Raw genomic sequence first — 26,245 nt, 5'->3', positions numbered from 1 at the left:
AAAGTGGGAATAAAAATTTTAAAGATTTGTGAAACTCAGGCAGTAAATATAAATATCTTACCATTAGATACTGTGGTGTCTATTCCATGAAACACAAATTGAAAAAAAGAAAGAAGTTAAAATTGTTGAAGAAGGACACACTGCTTGCAGTCAAATGTTACTTTAAAGAATATAAAAAAAAAGAAAAAAAAAATCAAAGAAAGCTGCAGCTACACTACTTACATCAGCTATATATTTTGCCTAATATGGAAACATTGCAAAAGTTTGATAATAATGATTCTCCCAGTAAAGTGGTGCAGAAAATAGAAGAAAACAACACCAAAACAGCATAAATAAGCAATTTCACATCAAAGTGCTACGAAATGTTATACAGGGTGATTCAAAAAGAGTACCACAACTTTAGGAATTTAAAACTCTGCAACGACAAAAGGCAGAGCTAAGCACTATCTGTCGGCGAATTAAGGGAGCTATAAAGTTTCATTTAGTTGTACATTTGTTCGCTTGAGGCGCTGTTGACTAGGCGTCAGCGTCAGTTGATGCTAAGATGGCGACCGCTCAACAGAAAGCTTTTTGTGTTATTGAGTACGGCAGAAGTGAATCGACAACAGTTGTTCAGCGTGCATTTCAAACGAAGTATGGTGTTAAACCTCCTGATAGGTGGTGTATTAAATGTTGGTATAAACAGTTTACAGAGAATAGGTGTTTGTGCAAAGGGAAAAGTTCTGGACGGCCGAGAACGAGTGATGAAAATGTAGCACACATCCAGCAAGCATTTGTTCGCAGCCCAGGAAAATCGACTCGCAGAGCTAGCAGAGAGCTGCAAATTCCACAATCAACTGTATGGAGAGTCCTACGAAAAAGGTTAGTTATGAAACCTTATCCCGAGGCGATGGATCGGCTGCCAGGCAGCCTGTGACAGAGCACTTCATCACTGGCCTCCAAGAAGCCCTGATCTTAACCCCTGCGATTTTTTCTTATGGGGGTATGTTAAGGATATGGTGTTTCGGCCACCTCTCCCAGCCACCATTGATGATTTGAAACGAGAAATAACAGCAGCTATCCAAACTGTTACGCCTGATATGCTACAGAGAGTGTGGAACGAGTTGGAGTATCGGGTTGATATTGCTCGAGTGTCTGGAGGGGGGCATATTGAACATCTCTGAACTTGTTTTTGAGTGAAAAAAAACCTTTTTAAATACTCTTTGTAATGATGTATAACAGAACATTATATTATGTTTCTTTCATTAAATACACATTTTTAAAGTTGTGGTATTCTTTTTGAATCACCCTGTATTTCATAGTATTTCTGATTGAGCTTAATAATTTGCATTGAAATTTTTCATACGTACTTGGCTAGGTGAAAATGGAGTTGGTGCATCAGCCATTGATATCTCAACATGTGGTGTCAGAAAATGCATTGGTGGAGTAGCATTGTCAATGGATCTGGCACCAACTGAATCTCCACTGTCACTGTAAGTAGCAGCCACACTAACGCCACATGTCATCTCCATAGGAGAGCAGTGGCCAGCTTGCATGACAGATGAAGCACCTGCCGTTCCTGGCCCTGGGTTGTCGAGATCTATACCATGCCTGAAACAAAATTATTCCAAGAAATTGAAAAGTAGAAAATCTACTGAAAGAGCAGTACATGTGTTCCATGATGTACACAGAATTAAGGATGCACTGGGCCCAAAAAACACAGTTTCTTACTGCTTATTCATCTTAAACATGAAATATAGGATCCCATGGACAAAAACAGGATAATAATTGAAAGAAAAGTTTAAACTTTGCAAATCTTAGGTTTCTGTTCCTGAAATGTGAGCGACCTGTGTTAATATTATGTTAATATTTTCAGACATAAAGCATGCAACTAAAAACTGTGAAAGATAGTGGTAATATAGAGTTCAGCTAATTTAAAATTAGTTTTCTTCCATTGTAACATCTTAAATTCTTCAGCAACAAAAAAAATTTTTTTTTGAAAATATAAGTAATTGGATAGTCAGAAAATCTACTCACCACACAGTGGCACGGAAACCCACAAATAAAATTTATCACAGTTTGCTAGCTTTTGGAGCCAGTGGCTTCTTCTTCTGGCAGAAGGATTAAAGGGGAAAGAATAGAGGTGAAGGACAAGGACTGGTGATGTTTAGGAAATAGGGCAGAGTTAGGAAAAGTCGCCCAGAACCTCTTGTCAGGGGAGACTTGCTGGAAGGGATGAGAAGGAAAGACTTATTGTTTGGTACTGCACCAGAAGAGATTTGAAAACCTGAGACCTTAAAGGAGGAAAACAGAGTAATATGCAATACAGACATTGCTGCTAAAACATTGTGCACGAGCTAATAAGAACAAAAAGCTATGTATGTATGTGATAGAAGTGGGAGGGGAACAGTGAAAAATTGAAAATGAATTATGTAGGAAACTAAAATGGAGTGAAGAAAGGAATAATTGCTGTGAAGAAATTCTGAGAGCACAGAAATTAACACAAATTAATGGCAGGTGGGTGGCGAGAACCAAGGACATGTTGTAGTGCCAGTTCTCATCTACAGAGCTCTGAGGAACTGGTGCCTGGGGGAAGAATCCAGATGGCATGTGTAGTGAAACAGGCACTGAGGTCTTGACTGTCATGTTGTAGAGCGTGCTCTGCAATAGGATATTGTGTGTTGCCAGTATTGACCCTCTGCCTATGCCTGTTCATCCTAACTGACAACTTGAGGCAGTCATGCCAACGTAAAAAGCTGAACAGTGTTTACATAAAAGGTGGTATATAACATGTGTCGTTTATATACTATCAAAGGGAGAGCCACCTGTGAAACGACACGTCATATACCATCTGTTATGTAAACAATGTTTGGCCCTTTATATCGGCATGACTACCACCAAGTTATCAGTTGGGATGAACAGGCACAGGCAGAGAGTGTATACTGGCAACATACAATACGCTGTGACAGAAGACCATGCTCTACAACATAACAGTCTTGACCACAGTGCCTGTTACACTACACGTGCCATCTGGATCCCCCCCCCCCCGACATCAGTTTCACAGAACTCCACAGGTGGGAACTGGCACTGGCACTACAACATGTTCTTGGTTCTCACAATCCACTTGGCCTTAATTATGTTAATTTCTTTGGTCTCAGCATTTCTTCACAGCAGTTATTCCTTTCTTCATTCCATTTTAGTTTTTTATGTCTTTCATTTTCTGACCTGTCTATATTTTGCTGTCCCCCTCCAACCTCTATCACATACAATGCACTTCACTTTTCTTTGTAATTAACTCTTGCACAAGGTTTTGGCAGTAATCTCTGTCTTGCAAATTACCCTACCTTCCACCTTTAAGCTCTCAGGTTCTCAAATCTCGTCTGGTGTGATCCTCAACAATGAGCCTTTTCTTCTCATCCCAACTGGTAAGTCCCCCCTGGGGGTTCTGGGTGATTTTTCCGAACTTTACCCGTCCTTTTCCTTCATCCCTCTTCCTTCCCCTTCAACCCATCTGCAGACAGCCACTGGCTCTGAAAGCTAGCAAACTGTAATACCTTTTATTTGTGTGTTGTCCTGCGATCTTAAATTGTTTGTGTGATTTGTGGTGTTGTTAATGTATCTGCTGTAGGAAACACAAAGAGATGGTACTTTGTGAATACGTTGATACTATAAACAACAAAGACACAAACCACTTCCTCTATCATCTTTCCACAGTTCTTATCACATTACTACCTATTTCCTTGTTTGTCTTTGTCAACAGAACTTCTAATATACACTATGCATGTGCTCATGTCACAGTCAAACAGTACCTTTTCCACTGTCAATGTCACTCCAAACTTGTTGTCTCATTATTATTACATGTGACTGAAACATTTTCATTTACTACTACTACTACTACTACTTGTGAGTGTAAGATATACAAACAAATAATATGGCAGTCACAGTCCTGCCATTCACTACTACTACTTCTGAGTGTAAGATATACAAACAAATAATATGGCAGTCACAGTCCTGCCATAACATGCCTCACTATGCACCTTCAGCCAGCCTGTTCAAGGAACACTCATTTCCACTCATCCACAATCTCAGGCCCTGATCTGGTTGAGATTCATTGATGACACTTTCATAATATGGATTCAGGGTCAAAATCCATTTCCCCACAGCCCCGAAGCCTATTCTGCTATCCATTTTACTTGATACTCTTTGAATCAGTGAACAATCTTTCACTTGATGTTGAGCTGAACATCTCTGATGGCCCCACAAAAACTTCCATTCATATATTTCTCACCAACAATAAAGAGTGCACTGCCAAGGGCACATTTTTGTGTGTGTTCAGGGTAAGCTTCATATGCTCTGAAGAATGTAACTTCAAAAAGTGCTACAAAGTTCAATTTTATGAGCCTATTTGCTGCTCAACACCATTATATATAAAATCAGATATGTAAAAGCTGTGGATTACTCAGAAAATATCCAACCCGACATGGGAAAAAAGAAAATACAGAAATGCACAGAATAATAAATGAAACAGCACAATAAATTATAACAACTTCTGCATTGAGGTCTGTGTAAATTGGAGGATGTCGGTTGGTAGCCACTCAGCATACAATGGTAGAAGGAAGAAGAAAGGAAGATTGTGGCTTGACTTCCTGCTGACAATGATGTCACTAGACAAGGAGCACAATCTTTGACAGTTTCAGTGTTTGTGAAGGAAAACGGCTGTGCCCTTTCAAAGGAACCATTGTGGGATTTGCCTTGAGCAAGTTAGAAAAATCATAGAAAACCTAAATCAGAATGGTATTGATTAGAACCATCATCCTCCTGAATACGAGTCCAGTGCGCTAATCACCGTGTCACCTTGGTCAGTATGCAAAGCCAAACAAAGTGTATTAATGCTTTATTGCACTATTATATGATATTCAGAATTTTGATTTGTTTTTCAGTGTGTCTGCCAATAAAGAAATCTTGCAAACTTATTGTAAGAATGAATATTAATAAAAGATGGGAAAACCTTGGGCACTGACAGTATTTCCATTAGCTATTTTAATGACTTTGGAATTCTGGTAGCTTCATTTTAGTTCTGTTCCTCAGCAGTCTGAGGAAAGACAGTTCAATCAGCATATTTTTCCAGAAAATAAACCTTGATTCTGAAATGTACCCATCTACTTCTACATTTTTTAAACCTTTATCTCTAGATTTTTTTTGCATATTTTTTAACTTCATATACAAATACAGAAATAGGCACCTTCTTTCGAGTGAACACAAAGATAAGTATAAACCTGCATATAATTTTGAACCAAAATTTGTGAGAAAAGTTACTTCTGTTCACTTGACACAAGGCGAAACTATTTCAGGATTATACTTGTATAAAGTCAGTAATTCTCATTTTTTAAGAAAAAGGAACACTATTTTCCAATGCCTTTTGAAAAATAAAAATATTTTTCTCTAAGATCTTCACCAGCCTTTTAGCATACACTGCTGGACAGGGACATCTCTGAAGCTTTCTCATGGATTGAAATCTTGTTTACATGCATCCGTGTTGTATCTTCGTGTTTTCTAACATCATTTACACCTTTGATTAGATCACCATCTTGCTCTTCCTATCGCTTGAAATCAAGCAAAGAACTATTTTAGCCCACCTATCATTCATTCTGCTATCTACATATGCCACCCACATCTGTTTCATTTTCATCAGTGATAATTACATGTTCTACTCCACTGTGCTCCTTGGTTATACTACTGGAGTTCCTGTCTCTTCTGACAACTATCATGTATGTCTTCACTGCTTGGTGAGAAATCCTCAGTTTTTGAGTGGTTTTGCCATTCAAAATCTATGTCTCATGACCTTAAATCAAAACTGGTTATATAAACTGACAAAATTTTCATTTCAGGCATTCCACAACCTTATTTATGAAAACTATCGAATTTATCAAAAGCACTTCCAGTCTATTTTTATTCATCTGTTGAAATTCTTTTTCTGTCTTTCCAGTCACTCTTTTTAACTGCACTAAAAATTAAAACTCATGGATTATTTCTACAACTTTGCTGTTAATCTGTACTATTTTCTTTTCACTACGTTAATTACACATTATTTCAGTCTTATTATAACTCATTTACAAATCTATTTTCAAACTTTCTCTATTAAGTTATGACAATACTTGTTGAAGGATATATACACTGGAATAAAACAAAACAAGTCATCAGAATACTGAAGCTGACTCAGGTAAGTATGTCTTCTTTTCCACACTTCATGTTCTGGAAACTTCCTCCATGGCTGTTAAGAATAGTTTTCGTGATATTGAATCTCTCTGTCTGAGTAATATTTTGCAAGCTTTTCTCATGCATTTCATCTAAATACTGGTTGATAGCACTAGTTACAAACATATGGCACAATTTGGCAGTATGTGGAAGAACCATTTTACTAAATCTTTATGTAGATAATAAATAAGTGTCTTTACAGGTACTATCCTCTTACTAAACTATGGAAAATCCAAGATGGAATACTGGCAACATTATGGAAAGGATAGATTGTTACTCAGTATATTGTAGAGATGTTGATTTGCAGTTAGGCTCAACAAGAACACTGTCAAATAAGTAAGCTTTTGGCCATTTGACTGTGTTTTTGATGTGCCTATCTGCAACTCAACATCTCCGCTGTGTGATGAATAGCAATTTGTCCTTTACATAATACTGTTAGTCCCCTTACTAAGTGATTTATGTGAAGAACAGTTAGTATCACATTAAAACTGATATCTCTTTGAAGGGTGAGCATCATCGTAACCTACCACATAAGTAGACACTTTGAAAGGACTATGGTCACTGTTTTACCACTCAAGGGTGGTAGTTCTCTCAACTAACCACTTAATTGATGACTATGTTTCACTAGACAGCAAGAGAACCACAGTGCAGTATTTCTGCCATGTATTTATGACATGAACTGATACTTCATGCATTGTTGGTGTTTGTAATGGAAGTGTTGTGCATTTCTCTCTGTCTCTCTTCTTTATCAGGCTATTTTTGGTAAGTAATTGTTTATATTCATGTGATGACTTTCCATAAATCTACAAGTATATTACTTTTTATTCAAATCAAATTTTCTACACTTCAAAAGTGGATTTCTGTGTGGTTAGTTGCTTAACCACTGCCCTTCACCATCCAGTTTGACTTGCCAAAAAGAATAATGGAGGAAGGATGTTACCGAATATTATTTGATGAAATTCCTGCTGGTGACGACAGTGATGAAAGTGATGACAATGTTCTGACATTCATTACAGATTGTGTAAGTTCTAGTCTTGTTTACAGCCATGTGTTGAGCAGCAGTGATTTTGAGGATAACAGTGAAAGTGATGAGAAAACTGAAAACAATGTGGTGCTGCTCACTATTCCATCAACAGTCATGATAAACTGGAGCCAAGAAACCAGTGTTGACAAAGTGTCTTTATGTATTGGACAAGCTGGTGTGGTTGCAGAAATAAAGAACAAACTGAACATAAAGCCAGTTGACTTATATTGTGAGTTTTTTGATGAAACACTAGTATTTCAAACCAATTTTGCATGCAACGCAGACAAGCATATCTTTCATCCCCACCAATGAACATGAAATAACTTTTATCGGAACAAATCTTTACATGGGACTCACTAAGAAACAGAGCTACAGAGATTACTGGAGCACTGATTCACACTTTCATGAAAGTCATACGTTGAACCTAATGCCAGCAAAAGGATTTAATTGCTTACTGAGTACCTCAATGATAATTCTGTGGCTCCCGACAGAAACAGTTAGAATCACGACAAACTATATCTGTCGCTAGATAATTTGAACAGAAATTTCAACACTGCTGTACACCACTTGATGATGCAATGGCTAAATTCAAAGGCAGATCATCTCTCGAACAGTACATCAGACACAACCCTATAAACAGAGGATACAGAGTGTGGAAGTTATGGGACGAATCATCATACATTTGATATTTGATATTTATACAGGCAAAGTTTCACAGTGTCCAGTAGAAGGCTTAGGATTGAAAGGGGTTAACCTAACCAGTGATCTTCAGCATTCTGCAGCATCACGTTTCAAGAGCTTCCATTCTCTTCTTGTCTAAACTGTTTATTGTCCATGTTCACTTCCATACATGGCTACACTCCAGACAAATACCTTCAGAAAAACTTTCCTAACACTTAAATCTATATTCAACGTAAATTAAATTTCTCTTCTTCAGAAAAGCTTTTCACACCATTGCCAGTCTACATTTTATATCCTCTCTACTTCAACCACCATTAGTTATTTTACCTTTATACACTTCTTCGCCACAAATACGAAGGGACCTAGGAAAATAAGCTACACATTATTATGGCAGGCCAAATAGCTCTTATTGAATGCTGCCCTATATTTCAAAGAGTCACAGATACATGACACTATTTTTAACATAGTTGTCAAGTCTCTGTAAACAACAGTGAGAACATTCTATCAATCATTCAGTTCATTGGCAATAGAAATCCACTCCTTGGTCATGAAGCCATTCAAGAACCACTGTGGATGTTCTTACAGATGCTGAAATATGAAAACTGCAGGGAACACGATCTGGACTGCATGCAGATTAGTGTCACCCACGTCCCTACAGCCTCAGTGAAATTCTTGGCACAATTTCACTACAGCTGGATACAGCACTGCATTTGATCTATATACAGTCAGAATTTCACTGTGACTCTGTGTGCAATTTATATGTTTTGCCCAAAAGTATCATACTGTCTCACAAATTTTAGCTTTGGAGTATGTTTTCAGTTGCCACACCATTTCGCTCCAACACTGTGATGCACCTATTATCTGGATTGCTGCAGAACTGTGTCAGCAGGAACTCCACAACAAAGCAGCACTCTTCTTCCACAAAGGGTCTCAGTGTGGGATGGTATGTGTGATTTACTTCCTGAAGTCCCTATGTATTAAAAAAATTACATGTGCAATATGGCATTCGTTGAGATACATGTAGTTATTATTATTATTTATTATTATCAATAATTCCTGCTTAAGGAGAGTGCAAAAATATGATGAATTTTCATGACCTTTTTTTCTGTCTCTTTCTTCTTTTTCCCCAAAAACTTCTCATATATTAACTGCTATTCATCTCTTCAGTCCACTTCTTTCCCGTTTCTTTGTAGCTTCTTTTCCTCCCCCTCATTGGTCACCGGGTCAAATTTTTGGTTTCTGATTTTTTTTCCCTGTATTTTTGCCTGTCCAACATGTCTTACGTGAAGATGTTAGTTTCCCAAAGTCTATCATGGTTTCATTTACCCAGTTGGTTTTCAGTGTATTAGTCATCACTACGTTAAAATTTTTTTGGTCAGTCTTCTTCAGTCATCCTATGTATGTGTCTGCAGAACTTTGCTGATGTTGCTTGTAATCATCTCTGTCTGTTTGTACTGTTCTGTTGTTGATCTCTTTATTCAGATCCCCTGTTTCTGAACTAGCACATGGATCTTTCTCAGTATTTTCCTCTTTTGTTTTTCTATCTTCTTGATTTTCATTCTTCTCTTGATTGCTGTTATTTCTCAGGCATACATAGCCTTTGAAAGACTACTTTATTATAATGTCTTAATTTGGCATTGACAGAGATACTTAATTTGCCTTCTGTAGCTTTGTGATTCTGTCTTCATTGGATGTTGACTTCAGTCCTGTTTTTTGTATAATCTCTGCCAGGCATTTGAAACTTCCAACTTGCATTATCTTTCTGTGCTTAATTTGCAGTGGGTGTCTCAAGAGCTTATTTGGTTTCTTTTCTGTTATTTGTTATGACAACTATATCATCAGTGAAGTTGATGGTTCTTTCCTTGTGTCTCCCAGTTTTTACCTCATTGACTCTTTCACCCCATGTCTTGATTATTTTCTCTAAAACTGAGTTACACAGAATGGGTGACAGGCCATTGCCCAGTCTCACTTCTGTCTTGATTCAGAATGACTCCGAGATCTGTTCTATGAATTTCACTTTGGATGTTGAATACATTAAGGTTTCTTGGATTAGCTTTCTGTCTTGGTTTCCAACTTCATTTGTTCCTGTGTGTTGAAGAGCTATGGAGCTATAGGCCTTTTTGAAGTCAACGACCATTACTGTGGTGTTAATACTGTTCTCGGGCATCACATCTGTTCACTGCATTATCTTCCCTTTCTGAACCCTTCTTGGTATTCTCCTATCTGTGGATCCACCTCATGCGATAGCCAATTTAACGGATCTTAACATAATTTTGTATATAAAATTTAGTTGTGGAATTCCTCTGTAGTTATTGTGGTCCATTTTGTCTTCTTTCTTGTGGAAGGTGTGTACGAGGGCTGTCTTCCATTTTCTAGTACTTTTCCTGTTCCCTACATGTTTTCAATGGTTCTGTGTATTTTGGGTGTAATGTTTTCATGGTCTAATTTTCAGATTTCTGGAATATATCTATCGGCTCCAGGTGCTCTATTATTTTGCAATAATTTTATTATGTGCACAGTTCCTTCATACATTGGAGATTTGGAATATAGGTTAGATTCTTGCTTTTCGAACGTTAGTCTCTGTGTTAGTTCATCACAGTTGAGTAGTGTTTCAAAGTACTGAGCCAATATCACACAGTTCTTTTCAAGTTTATCCCCATTGTTCCATCTTGTCTCTTGATGCATAAACTCAATGATTGATATCCCATCATATTTTCTCTGAATGTTCTGTAAAAAATGTGTGTGTTGCTTCTGTTTCAGTCCTCATCTATTTTCTTATTTTTGTAACCTCTATTTTTCCTCTATGGCTTATTTTTGAAGAGGTCTTTGATATCTTGTTAATTTTTTCCCGTTTTTTGGTTGTTTTTATGGTTGTAAATTTTTTCTAGATTTGTATTCTGTCTTCTATGGCTCTACAGCATGTCATATTCCACGATCTGTGTTCATTTGTCCCAGTTTTATCAATTATTTCTTTTTTCTGGCAGTTCTGTCCAGTCATTACTATTGATATTTTAATGTTTCTGTTATTTCTTTCTTGTTAATTGTCAATATTCTGAGTCTGTTCTGAAAACTCTGTTGGTTCTCTTTATTTGTCTGCTGAGTATAAGTCTTGCTTTAATGTGAAATAGGTTCTTTTGTTTTATTCAATAAATGATGTATATGACTATCCCACGTGCAGTAGCAAACCTGGCATGTCTGGTTGTATGCATGCTTGTGATTGCTGTACCTCAGTCCGTAACATAATATCGTACGATTGTAAAGTGTCTCCAGTTATACTGGGTTGTATGTGGAAGTCTGCTTTTATCACAAAACAGTGTAGCCTTTTAGGCTTATTTCTATATTTGAACTGTAATATACTCTTATATATTATTATGACGTGTTAACACTCTTTCTTTTACTCACATATGACAGTTTCACTTACATACTTTATTCATTTCATCCATTTGTTCCATAGGTAACAACAAGAAGAAGAACCTTCAGAGGTACGGAATGAGTCAAGGTAGACATTAACAAGGGACAGCAATATTATGGAAACTTAATGCTATTCAAATATACATCATCTAAAATTAACCGACTAAATTAGTAAGAACACTGCTACTTTGAAAAAAGCTGCTGCCTCCCCAGTTTTACTATAAAGCTGCTGACATTTGCCATTAGTACCTTCATATTTACTTAACTGGCTTAGCACTTACTGCTTCACTTGTGTAGACTGTATAGTCTGCACACATTTTTCTTTTTAGTTTTCCTTCATTCGAAGGTTTACATTGTTCACAAATTGGAACACCAACTAACCTCTTCACACTAATAAAGGGCATGGAAGCATGGTCTTTTCCAAATGTACTTCTGACCAAAAAGCGATTCTGGTAGCTGGAGTTCAAGGCTTTTGCTAATTACGTCTTTTGCATTCTTTTGGTAATATTTCGATAGAAACTTTCATCCCCTAACATACATTTCTTTATAGCTGACCAAGAGATGAAGTAAAACAATAGAAACTCAAGGTTGGAATAACAACAATGTAGGAAAAAACAGATTGTTCTTGTTGTAAAGATGACACATTAAGCTGTAGACAGGCACAATTACAAAGACCTTACACAAAAGCTTTTGGCAACAGCCTTCTTCAGAAAAAGAAACACACACCACTCACTCACACAAGGAAGCACACTTCACATACACATGACTGCCACTCTGCCAATTCTGGTCCAAGCCGCCGAGTTGGCGATCCTGTGTGAATGAAAAGTGCTTGCTTGTGTAAATGAATGGTGTGTGTGTGTCTTTTTCTGATGAAGGCTGTGGCTGAAAGCTTATGTGTATGTGTCTTTTAATTGTGACTTTCTGCAATTTAACATGTCACCTTTACAGTAAGTAGAAATCTACCTTTACCTATACTGTCGAGAAGTCGAATGCCAACTTTCATAGCTTTAAAAATTTTTTAATATAATAAAAAATTTTCTTAAAAATTTTCATCCCCTATTTCACCCCCTTAGGCGTCAAATTCCCAAAAACAGTGAAACATGTATTATTTTATTTCTAACAGAGAGGTGAAATATAAATTTTCATAGCTTTAGCTTTCAAAATGCTTTTATAATCAAATCCATACCAATATTATAAATGTGAATGTAACTGTCTGTTACATTTTCACAATTACACTGCTAAACCGATTTTGATAAAATTTGGTATGGAGGTAGCTTGAATGCTGAGGAATAACAGTGTAACACAAAGTATTTATTGATTTGAAAAATATAACACAAAATATGGAACAACAATTACTCTTTGGCTTTTGAACTTTATCATATTTGTGAAAACATTTTTATTGTTTGATATATTCTACATGATAGGACTCAACGTAATGAATACAATGTGCAAAACCTCTATGTGTTTAGTCCATATCTCCCTACTAATATCAGTGACAAACTCATCACATTTTAGCTGCCGAGTGATACGCATTTCTTATAACTTCTTTGTTGCATTCAAATTTGTATGAATAGCTCACGGTCATGTAGTTAGTGTTGCTGTTTCTCAATGAAGTGTTCCCAGGTTCAATTACCACATGCATTCCCCCCCCCCCCCCCCCCCCCGCCCCTCCCTGCTCACATCTCGATGTGGGCATTGTCGTCATTTTAGCATCATCAATGTGTGAGTCTCTGAAGTAGCGTCAAATAAAAAGACTTGCACCTAGCTCCTGAACATCTCTACTGGGATCTCTTTCCAATAAAGCCATATGCACATTTCATTTCATTTTAATAATGCACAACAGCAGCCATGGGTAACAACTGGAATACAATGCTTGTATAATCCTCAACATTTTTAATCCGTGTCAATCTGTACTTCCACACAAATATTATAAATTCAAAACTAACTCTGCTATGTTTCCACAACTAAACCACCGAACCGATATCCATGAAATATTGTGTGAGACAGCATGAACAATGATGAAGAAGATAGGCTAGTTTAAAAAATGTGCAGTACAAGATCTTTATAGATTTGAAAAATATTACACGAATTAAGGAAAAATATTTACTCTTTGAAAAAGCTATGTACTCTTGTGCTACGTAGTATGATTCAGTGTAATCAATACAATGTTTATTCAATTCTCAACATGTTTAATCCATACTTGGAAACTAATACCAGTGTTATTAATTGTGAAAGTAACTCATTTCATGACACTACTGCTGAACCGAGTCTGATGGTATTTGGTATGGAGATAGCCTAAACCCTGAGGAAGAGCACAGGCTACTTTAGAGGTTGTATCTTTTTCAGTATTATTAATATTTTTCAATGTGGCGTAGGAGAATGGCATGCAAATGATGCTGACGCAATGGACGACGACTCTTTGTGTCTATAGCTTATTCCATGACAGTGCAAATCCAATGTTATTGTGCACGTGGTTTATGGTACTGACTTTCTACACCACCTGGCATAGGTTGAGAATTTTGGTGGAGATATGACAATAAAGTCAGATGGTAAGCCCAGGAACCATATTTAAAACTATTACTACAAGCATTGTAAATGTAAGTCGGATTTAGTACATAGTTTTAAGAGAGTGCAAGCTGCGAAAGTTACTCAAATCCAACAAACCTCAAAGCATTCTCATGTCCACCGGAACTTCAATGCAGAGCGTCAGATGACCTTAAGTGCTACAGAGATATTACAACACTTACAAGCCCACTGCATTTTAGATGCTGAACATCATCGGTCTCTTAAGGTTCCAAGATGCTCAAAGACTCACATGATGGATCATTTAAAGTTTGTACGACAAACAGAGAGTCGTACCTTTACATGTGGTACGTGGGAGGCTTTTGTTGAGGCAGCACATGATTATGATTTATTAACTGACTATATTAATCATACATAAGTCATCGTAGTGGGTGGATAAAAGATGTAGGCACCATAATGCATTAAAATGGAAGGGAGATAAGGTTGGTATGTGTTGCTCTGGTGGCGAACTCTCACATCTACTACAAGGCGAGCCAGAGAAACCCCTAAAAGCTTTACTTCTGCACAGACGTAATAAATAAAGGGATTTTTAAAATATAATTAGAAAATATAATGCATGCTTTCAGATCCACCACGCGGCAAAATAATAGAAACACACTCAGTATGAATCTACACACCAGCACTGCATACATTTTTTTAAAAAATATGTCTCCAAACCACTATATACACAGACATCTTGTAAAATGACTAGCTTACTTTCTCATCATCACTCATTATAACAAAGCTAGTGATAAGGGAACAAAGCAGCAGATGACAGCTAGTAAGTTCATAAAATTTTAATCCCCTATTTAACTCCCTTAGGTGTTGAATTCCCAAAAACATTGAAAAAAGTATTTTTCCAATTTCTAACTGAGAAGTCAAATACTAATTTCCATAGAAGTAGCTTTAAAAATGCTTTGGTAGTTCTTTATTAATGATTTATTTTCAAAAAAATCTTATACCCTTTAGGGATAGAATTTCCAAAAATGCTGAAACACATTTTTTTTAAAAAATTTCTGACTGAGAAAGCAAACACCAATTTTCGTAGTTCTAGCTTCAAAACTGCCTTAATAGCGAATCAGTCAGTCAGTCGGTCGGAACACTGCCTTTTATACATACAGATTACAATGGTATTTTTCAAAGAAAATGTTTTTCCACATCTACATATAGTGAGTGCTATTTACAGAACATTACTGCTTGTCATGCAGCTTTATAACAAACATAACTACTTGCCATGCAGCTAACAGAACTTTCCAATCCCTGATCTATATATTCAGATAACTCGTAGAAAGATCAGCTAATAAGGTATGTTTTTAACCTTGTTTTTAATTGGTAAGAACTCCTAATTTCTTGCTTTGTGTTAGATGGGAGCTTGTTGAATATTTCTCCAACAGAGTACATAACTCCACTCTGAATCTTGGACAATGAGGCAAAGTCTACATCAAAATTATTTTTGTGTCCTGTATTGTGAATGCGTAAATCACAGTTCAAGTTAGACTGATTTTTATCATCAAGGGGGAAAAAAATTTGGAAGTGAGTGTAAAAGGCTTCTGCAAGAGAATACATTTATCTATTGTACACAATATTAATAGTGCTTGCTTCTTCTGAATAAACACTTCACTTGCTTTAGGTGTATTGCCTGAGAAGATAATTCAGTGCTACAACAGAAAGTGAAAAGATGCAAAATAAGCAACACTCTTGTCTTTACATCAACACAATTAGAGATGCTTCTGAGAATACAATACTCTGAAAACAGCTTCTTGATTAGTTTATATACGTGTTGACTCCATTGTAACTTGTTATCTAACTGGATGCTAAGCTTTTGCACATTGTATTTCACTTTACCCTACAGTAATCACAAGAATTACATGTCTTGTGATAACTTCAAGTTGAACAAATATATTTCAAGGAAGACGCAATACATGAAAGTCACAGATCAAGTAAACAGAGTAAGACGTGTGTACACTTTAAAAGTCAAATCATAACCGAGTCCAAGTCTAGCTTCCGCTGGCTGGCTGGCCGCTTAGGTGGTGCAGCTGCTGCATGGCTGGCAGACAGCACCCCACGTAGAGGACGCGCGTAACTGCGCGGCGGCACTTTGAAAGATCGGTGAGTCACAACATATCTAATCCACTTATATAGATTTAATACAATGAAAATCAGGTGATGCTGATGTTTTGAGCCTTAGTGCAGTTTAAGATGAGTAGCTGGCGAATGCCCTCAGATTAGTACAAGCACCCTTCATGTGATTGTGTCGTGTGAGTTCAGTGAAGTCAATGATCTACCACTATAACCCACATAACCTTTTATGTATTTCTGACACACAGCATTTCTTCTGTGTGCCTTATTACACTATCTTTGGTAGAAATATATGTATATATGATATTGACTTATTATTGTTCTAGAATGTATATAAATGTAAAATAATCATATCATTTCTTAAAATTTTCAAAAAATATGAGGATGTAAGAGAACAAGTTCCAATCCTAGCATGACTGGAGGAAACTGCTCCAAGTTCTAAAGATGAAGAGGATGTTCTTGAAGATCAGAACCATCATTGCGAGTCTGAACAATAAAAAGAAGTCCCAGGGTGGCATCTGAAAACAGTGAACAAAAACTACATTGCTGTTGAATGCCGAGGCCAGCTTATCGACCTGTCTCTGGTGGGGTGAAAACACTTGCCCATGGAAGATTGGAATATAAAATGTTGGCAAGATTTATCTTTTATCTTTGGGGACAAAACACTTACTGTTGTCAAAAATAAGATTTTCTTTCCATTTCTCTGGTAGGAAGCCAGCCATTGACCTCTAGAATGAGACAGAAGATCTCTGTGGAATGTTGCTATGTCTGTGAAACAGCACGCATAGAAGTACTTGAAAGATGTGCAATTCGTGTCAGAAAACCATTTGCCCCAATATTTTAAATTCCTCCATATGTCTTGTACAGGGAATCATGATTAGATTAATATATTTCACACTATCTTTCTTTTTATCTCAGTCACAGAAAAAGGTGTGAGTTTAGTTAAAATTAGAACTATAATAATTTTGCTGATTTTTCAAAAATGTGACTCAGAGAAAAACTTTTTCAAAAAGTGATTATGTAATGTTTTAGATGAGAAAGTGGCATACTCACGTAGCCCATGTGATCACTGATGTTTCTTTTTAGAGCATGACCACTGCAGGGTTAATGTATTATCATTAATGGCTACTCTGTCAAAAAATTAGTGCGGGTCTGAAGATGCACAGTACAAGTCTTTGTGAGAATAAGACTTAAACTATTAGCTGTGGACCAATTATATGCATGTTCAGCTATCATTTGAGTTTTTCTGCCAATGTTAAGTTTCTTATTTCGCCATTTGATGCACAATATAAAAGATTGTGTTCTTTTCTATTATGTCTCTCTATATTATTTTAGGTTTGGATGGTCATTATGGACCAAAGAAATTGCCTTTTTTATGAGTAACTGCAAATAAAAAGACAATATGATTTATATTCCTAGATCACTGTGTCTACTCCACGACTATGTTGCAACTTTTGATACCAGGAGATATGCTGCCCTGCCAAATATTGTCAAAATGGCACTACAACACTACATTTTGCTGTTATGATGTTCTGTAACTTTGGGGACCAAACTACTATAAAATCTGCTGGTTGCAGCCTGCTGTCAATGAAGACATAGAAAATGGAAAACTAAATAGAAAAAATGAGTGCTTAAATATTATATATAGCATTAAGTAAATCAGGTGGGGTCATACAAATTGATGCTTGCACTTGCTTTTAGATTATGCAGTTTCTTTTTATACTAAGCTCTGGGAACACATAAATTGATTTTTACAGTTTTATTAGCGCTATAATGTGGAAGATATGTCCAGAAATGGAATAAAGGGGAATTAGCTGATTATCCCTCTGCATTCCACACAAAGTACAATAAACATGCTGCTGAGGAGACTGATCATATTTCAAATTTTATTTTCATGTTCAATACATCTTTCTCCAAAAGAAACTTTCCAAATCATCTGACATATTAGGTTGGTGCATAAGTTCATTGTGTTTTTGTTCAACATGTTGGTATTCCTATTACTATGAATTTATTTATCGATTGTAATTTTTTTATTTCTAGTTTACTGTTGCTGTTTCACTTTACATATTGTCATTTTGTCATTTGGAGGTAAGTGAATGGAGTTGTGGAAACTAGAAAATGAAGTGCCAAGTGGAGATATCAGAACATTTCCGACATATTCTTCTGTTTCAGTTCAATAGAGGGGTGACAGCAATGGAGGCAGTCAGAAACATTTGTGCCAAGTATGATGATAATGCCAATGGATAGAGCACAGCAAGAAAATGGTTTTCTGTTTTACGGAGGACCTTTTTGACCTTCGTGACTCTCCACATTCAGAAAGACCTTTGGGGTTTGATAAAGATGGTTTAAACACATTAATTCACAATGCTCCACATCAGTGTACTTGAATTGGCAAATGTGATGAACTATGATCATTCCACCATAGGGTGCATGGATACAACACGCTACATGACAAAATCACAAAAATCAGCGGATGACCATATAGGCTATATGCATCTGTGCTTGCTTGTCATTAATTGGCTCATGAACAGCATCGACCATTTCCATCCTGTATTTTTAGTGGTGATGAAAAACAGTGTCTTTATGCTAATGTAAGGCAAAAAAAGGAACAGTTAAGCTCAAACAAAGCAGCAACTCCCCATATAAAGACCACTGCACATCCACAATAGATAATGTTATGTATCTGGTGGAAGACCTAATGCATCCACAAAAGACAACATTATGTATCTGGTGGGACAGAAATTGTATGGTGTAGTACTACAAATTGCTTCCCAATGTGCAACCATCACTTGCTTCCCAATGGGTAACCATCACTGCTGACATTTACTGTCAACAACTGAGAAGTCTTGCAGCTGCAATCCAAGAACAAAGACCAGGAAGACAGCATGAAGTGATGCTACTCCACAAAAACGCTCGCCTGCATTCAGCTAGACTGACAAAAAACACCAAACAGTTGGGATGGGAAGTCATTCTGCACCCTCCTTATTCACCTGATCTTGCACCCTCAGATTTTCAACTTTTCTGCTCTCTATTGAACAACCTTCAAGGAATTTCCACTCCAGATGAAAATGCACTCCGAACATGAGTTCTTTACCTCAAAACTAAATGATTTCTACAGTTTCGGAATCGAAAAGTTACCCCAGTGTCGGCAGACTGTTGTGAGTAGTGAAGGAGACTACACTATTGATGAGTAAATTCTCTGTTATGTGTATCTGTTGTGTTTATTAAACTTATGGAAAAATACTACAAACTTATGCAGCAACCTAATATTTATTAGAGTACAGTTTCTAGAATATGTTTGTACTGGGGGGGAGGGGGGGGGGGGGGTGGGGAGGGGGGAATTACTACATAATATATACAACATTATTACAAAACCTAAGGCGAATATAAATTCAGACTGGGCAGACAGATTATAGCTCACATTTAAGATTAAAGACTCGACATTAAAGGCAAATGGTTTTATTTCATTTAAATGACAATATAACACAGTTAACTGTGATAAGAATCTATATTCTATCACTCAAATACTCCAGAGTAGGAATAAAACTTTATTCAAAACAATGTGACCATATAAGTTGAGCCAGAGTGCATTAGATCAACATATCCAAAAATTACATGCCACATGCAAAGCATAACACCTTAACTGTATATATATTTTTTTCATTGTTCAAACCGGGACAAACCTGAGATAAGACTCAACTTTTACACCAGAAGAAGACTGACTGACTCTTTTATACTGGTGTTCAAGACTGCCATTGGTTGGTTGACATCCGCTTGCTTTTCTAACTTCTGTTGGCAAAGTGATGTCACCTGGATGGCGAGATTTGCATGCGCAAATATGGGAATCGCCAATGAGGCAGTTAAGTGCCACCAAGCAATGATTAATTTCTACCACTTCTTTAATTTAACATCCTAATATGTCTATGCATGAGAGAGGATCTTCATATTCTCCAAGTTAACCTTACACACTTCCATAAGGCTGTGTTTCATTATTGCTGATTTTTCAGGATTTCTATACTTGATGTACCATCTATGTTCAGTGCAATGCAGAGCAATGATACACACTGCCTGCCCCACATTCACATAGCTTATTGTAGACACCAAATAATCTCAGATCGGGCTGTCTTTCACTGGGTACAACAAGACTATAAATTTCCCAAGTAGATTGGAATAATGGTCTAATACCATATTTACCTACCATGCACCCAGTCTTGCTAGAGCTCACTCCACAGAATGGAATGAGTATTACAGGTTTGTCTTCTGAATGTGTTTGCACCAACATTTACCAGGGAATGCACCAATAGTTTGATGTGCTTTTTATAGGTTTTCCTGAACACATTCTTAAGATCATAAAACTCTTATGATGTTTTAATTCAGATCCCGGGTGATCATGATCTGGAAATAGCTGTGGTCTGTGTAATAAGACGCTCAGAACAGAATTTTTGAGCTGGATGATGAAAAGTCTGCTTATTTAAATAAATATCTGTATATGTCAAATTTCTGTACAGGGACTGACCTAATTGTCCACCCAATTTCCACTGAACAAACATGACCAAGCACTTGCTTTTCATTTACATCTCCATAGTAAACCTAATTTTTGAATGTGTGGAATTCATGTGGTCAGATTAATCTGCACGAATCACAGACAGAACACCAAATACACAAATTTTGAAAAATCAGTGATAATGGAAGACAGCCTTACAGACAATTCTCTTCCATGCTTTGACTTACAGAGACTCTGTAACACAGAAGAGGTAGAAATTCACGTGTGCACCAATAATTTTAAAACAAGCAGAGGTTGCAATCTGAGTGGTGCCTGGAAATGAACACTTGAGACAGAATCTCTTCAAAGAAATAAAGCCAAAAAAATTAATTCTTATGGATATAGGTGATGCTGGGGATGATTTCCATTCCCCTTCCACCCCTCTGTCACAAACCAGTTGGAGAAAGGGTCCATTACTGCCTCACTGCTGAGTTACCTCATTTGTGCATGTGAATCCCGTCCTCCAGGTGACATGCCTCCATCAATAGTAGTCAAAACACCTAATGATGTCAAGTGACCAACATCAAGCTTGAACACCCATAAAAAGGAGGCAGACTTACTGCTGGCAGTCAGTCATCTCCTGATGTACAAGATGGTGATTACCTTCAGAAGGTCATGTTTTAACTTAAATATGATGGGGTCTGAACACTGCGAAAATTTTATACATGGATTCTGCCATGAAAAACTTCAATATCATATCACCTTAACACTACCTGATGTCTAAAATGAATGTCCACTTTGCAGTACAGAGTTCACTATATAGAAAATTTCTGAGAGACTAAAACTGTATGTCTGACTGCAGATCAAATCCAAACCCAGGCATTAAAGAATAACTCTCTTACTAACTTAGCTATCTACATACACATGAAAGCTACAATATGTCAATACCTCCCTCCTGTCTTGTAGGATAAGTACTTTAAGATAATATATATGATGGACAACTGTTTATCACAACCAGTGGAATGTCCTCACAATAAATGTCTCATTCTACAGCAGAGCATATTCTGTACCGAAGCACACTGACAGAGTTGAACTGTGCATTGGGCTCAGCTGGAAAATGCATTGCTGATGAAATGTTAGGGTCTTGGTCCTGGTTTGGCACACAAATTTAGTCTTCCAGAAAGTTTTGAGAATGGTGAACAACAAAATTGTAATTAATAGCTGGGGCATTTTCTACACTTATATGCTATATCTAAAGAATTTAAAAAGAGTAAACATAACAACTCACTGGATAGTTGAGATAACGAGTTGTCAATAGGCACATAAACAATACTGAGAACACCGCTAGCTTTAAGATGAACTCTCTTTTGGAGCTAAAGAGTACACATACGCGTGCACATGTACACCTGTTCAGCTACATTGCCCTGGCTGACTGCACTGGACTGCCACTGCAGTTTGATTGGGTTGATGGGTTGTGCTCGGTTGGTGTGGATGAGGAGAATTAATAAGTTTGGTTGGGAAAGGGTGGCTGACGGTTATAAAGGAGAGGCAGCAGATGCACAGGATAGGAATGTGACACCTGGAATCACATTCTTATCACAGGCAGGGGAAGCTGTGCCCAGTACACAATGATGTAGAGGGGTGGATTAAGAGGGGGAGATAGAACAGAGACAGAGAGACATGGTGGGGAAGAGATATGAGTGCAGGGAGAGAGAAGTTAGTGCTACGGGGAAGGAGCTCAGGAGTGTGGGGGATGTGTCGGTTCAGGGGCTAGTGGAGACTGAGGTCAGGGAAACTATGGGACTGAAGAATGCATTACAAGGACAGCTCTCGTGTAAATAAGATAAGCTGGTTTTGGGAAGAAGGATCCAGATGAAACAGGTTTTGAAGCAGCCATTGAAATCAAGCAAGTTATGCTCAGCAGCATGTTAAGCTGCTAACTCTGCTCTTGGCCAAAGTTCAGTAGTGGCCATACATTTAAGTGGACAGCTGGTTGGTGGTCATGCTCACATACAATTTTGTGCAGAAATACAGCATAGCTGGTATGTAATACAACTGCCTGTCTCCAATAGGATAGGGAAGCCTGTGGAGGTGCTGCAGTATGATGTGCTGGTTGGGTGATCGAACAGGTCTTGCACCTGTGTTTCCGCAGGTCTATAACCCTTGTGGCAATGGGTTGGGAGTATGTGTGACATATGGATGGACTAGGATTTTGTGCAGATGGGTGGAAGGCAAGATACCTGCTGGTAGGGTGAGAATGATTATAGGGAGGACGTTCCTCATTCCCAGGCACGATAGTCAGTGGTGGAAGCACAAGGCATGCTTATATTTAACCACAGAATTTCCATTTCATATCCTGTATTGATAGACATACTTTGTAAACCACTGTGAAGGGTGTGCACGAGAGTACTTCCTCCGGAATCACATATTACGGCCTCTTCCTCTTCGATTTGCATATGGAATCCAGGAAGAATTAGTACTTACATGTCTCCTTGCATACTGTAATTAGTCTAATCTCATCTTTGCAGCACCCAAGAGAGTTATTTGTTTTGAGCTATATTATATTCCTAGGTTCTTCACATAATATGGGTTCTTGAAACTTTTCCAGCATTTCTGTGACACTCTCCTGTGACTATTTGTGATGTCTTTCTTTGTATACATTCATCATCCTCTAGTCCTGTTTGGTACAGGTCTCACACACTTGAGCAATATCCTAAGATGACACATACAAGTGATTTGTAAGCTGTCTCCTTTTTACACCAACAGAATTTTCCCACTATCTTGGCAATGAACCTAAGTCTGTTGCAGTCATCCCCCCCCCCCCCCCCCCCAAGAAAACATCATTAAATCATAATGCAGTACTGCCAAATGCTGTAGTTGCTTGTTCTAATCCTGGTGATGGACGATATTTTTGTCGCCAAAATTTTGCCAATAAGGGGAGAAAGTATTGAGTTATCAATCACTTGACTGTATGGCACCATTGTGAGTCAAATAGTAAGCTTCCCGTAAGTGCCTTATGAAAAGCTATACAGTGGTTCCTGTAAAAATGCATAAGATATTTCAGATTTTAAACTACATATTGCATTAATTTAAGCAAACTCCTTGACACTTTTCAAGCACAGTAAGCTAGGAGACAACGCAACATGTTTCATTTCACACACAACCACAAAAACATAAGTACTCATCACGGCCATCCATGTAGCATGTTACAGAGTTAGCACATAGTACACAACAATGAAACATGTTTCATTTCACACACAACCATAAAAACGCATGTACGCATCACAGCAGTTCATGCAGCATGTTACAGAACAGGCACATCATACACACATCAAATGAAAAGTCTGCCTTTACAAAAGCCTAACCAACAAATGAACTTAAGAATCCTGCATTACTAAGAGTTAAAAAATGAGTACAGCAGAGTATTTCTTTTCTCTTCACACAGAGTAAGATCATAAAGAAATGATTGTACATTATGAAGCACACCTTTAATTACTATTTCTGTGGTCCTTGTGTGAATAGAACTCCTTAGTACCTCCTATTCTAAAGTTCTCAAGCCAAAAAGTGCAATTTCTGAATGCTTGTGAAATTCTGATCCATTTGTGTCTTCTGCAAGAAGTATGTGTGAAATGTTTCGCACCAGGCATCTGCTTTGATCCATGACATAATGATTTTGTGGTGTGTGTGTGTGTGGGGGGGGGGGGGGGGGGTATTATTTGAAGTTTGACATGTGAGAAGGGGGCATTCTGTAGCAGGTGTGTAGGTTGTGGTGGTGCTCTTTAGTGCTGAACTTCAATATCAGGAAAATAGTATATTTGTTAGTTTATGTTGTTCTGTAGGATAAGATACTACAGTTCTGACTTTAGAAGGCCATAGTCAGGTGATTGTTGGTGTTCCAAGTATGGCCATTCTTCTGCAAAAATATGATGTTTTGGCAGGCTACATTAACTGGCAGCATTGCGAGAAGGGAATGAAAATTCTGAAAGCTGCTCCATCATGCAGGCTGATAGAAAGAGCTGAGGTGTTTGCTAAAATTGATTCATCATTTGATTTTTGTTTTATTGGTGTTTAGTGTGGAGAAATGGGGGGAGGCAAAGTCTAGCAGATGGTGAAGATGACTGTATCAGGGAAAACAAATAGGGTGGATTTCCTTATTTGGCTGTGTTCTTTTTGTGTTATTTGGATTGTTTAATGATGTTTTCTTTTTTTAAATCTTTTTATTTGGCATTTTTTTCGTAAGTACGTTGTTAAAACACTTTTTTTTTTAATTATGATCATAGTGACATATGTTTAATGGAATTGTAGTTTTATTTTTGTTGTTTAGGTTGACTGAAATTAATGATACAAGACAACATAAATAAAATTATATTATTTGGTTTGTTTGTGAATACTGTCTATTCCTAGTTATTTGGCACTGTGGAGTCGATTTTATCAGTGTAGGTAATGTGTAGCTAATTATATCTGCCCTATTTTGTAAACAAATTGTTACTTCTCAGGCATCAATCATGTGTCTTTGGTCGTTATGGCAGACTTCATTTCAGCTATGTAGGTCAAGCAAACTGACTGATACCACAAGTATTATATACTTACTTTTTTGTTTTGCTGTCAGAGATCTGTTAGCTGTATAGGTTAAGTGAAATTATTGGTACTAGCATTTGCAGTGTTCTCTCTGCAAATATCACTGTGATTCTCACAGGTAAGTAGCATGGAGTTTGTTTTAGCTATATAGGTCAAGTGAATTTATTAGTACCAACAGTTATGTTGCTGTTTCATCATTAGCTGGTATCGCGAAATTCAGTTTACCTATAGACATTAAGTGAAGACGATCATACCAATTTTTTGATCTTTCTGTATTGAGACGATCATGGAATTTTGTTTGGTTTTTGACTTCAGTTCCTGTGTGAGGGGAGTGGCAACATTTGTATGGTATGTCCCTACGCAAAACCCCCAGTTTCCCATGAGTATCCTGTTAGTTGGATATTTGTTTTAAGATTATTTTGAATATATTTTCTATTATGCTTCTCTTATGGTTGTTTGAATGACATAATGATCGCCATACTGCATGTAAATAAGATGTTTGTATGTGCCAATTGGTAATGTCACAAGTCAAACACAAAGGCCACTATTGAATGTTTCCATATTTCATTTGTACTGGTATATGTAAAGTAGTTGTTAATGTTTCTGGAGGAATATTACACCTGCAATTTAATTTGCTATCAAGGAAGCAAGTAACAAAGTTCTAGGACATTTTATGACACTTATGTAGAAAAATTTCAAAAATGTAAACTGTGGTGACCAAAGTCTAAAACAGCTGCATCATTTTTCACACATCAGTACAGTATACTAGCTTAAAATACTCTCATTTGACACAAGCAAAACAGAAATTAATTCTAAGTTGAGGACAGGGCTAAAATTATGTTTAACCCCCTCACCCCCCCCCCCCCCCCCTCATCCACGACACGACCCGAAAGCTTGGTTGTTGTAACAGAGTGACAGATTGATCTATAGTACAGCCTGAGGTCTAGATTGGGTAGGAAGGTGAGGTCTAGATTGGGTAGGAAGGTGACAATTTGGTTGCGAGTTGGCGAAGTCAACAAATGTCAAAGCAGAAAATCTGATTGTGATAAAAAAATTGACTGAGAGCAAAACTAATGTTTACATCCATGCCATAATGAAAAATGCAAGGGGAGTCCAATAGATAACTTTTACCGAGAATTGAACTATGAAGCTACAGTTACAACCACGAAGAATTACATGTATTGTATTGACTA

The 26,245-nt window shown here is 37.2% G+C and overlaps 1 protein-coding gene across 1 annotated transcript in view; it reads right to left on the bottom strand.

Moving 5' to 3' along the window:
- LOC124789315 (zinc finger protein sdz-12-like) overlaps window positions 1-26,245 on the bottom strand; it is a 73,442-nt gene that overhangs the window by 45,078 nt on the left and 2,119 nt on the right. The window contains exon 3 of the mRNA XM_047256629.1: window positions 1,350-1,590. Within this exon, the coding sequence (XP_047112585.1) occupies window positions 1,350-1,590 (241 nt within the window). The remainder of the gene's footprint in view (window positions 1-1,349; window positions 1,591-26,245) is intronic.

This window comes from Schistocerca piceifrons, chromosome 3 (assembly GCF_021461385.2).
Source record: "Schistocerca piceifrons isolate TAMUIC-IGC-003096 chromosome 3, iqSchPice1.1, whole genome shotgun sequence".
Lineage (NCBI taxonomy): Eukaryota > Metazoa > Arthropoda > Insecta > Orthoptera > Acrididae > Schistocerca > Schistocerca piceifrons.
This window is presented reverse-complemented; position numbering and strand designations above follow the sequence as displayed.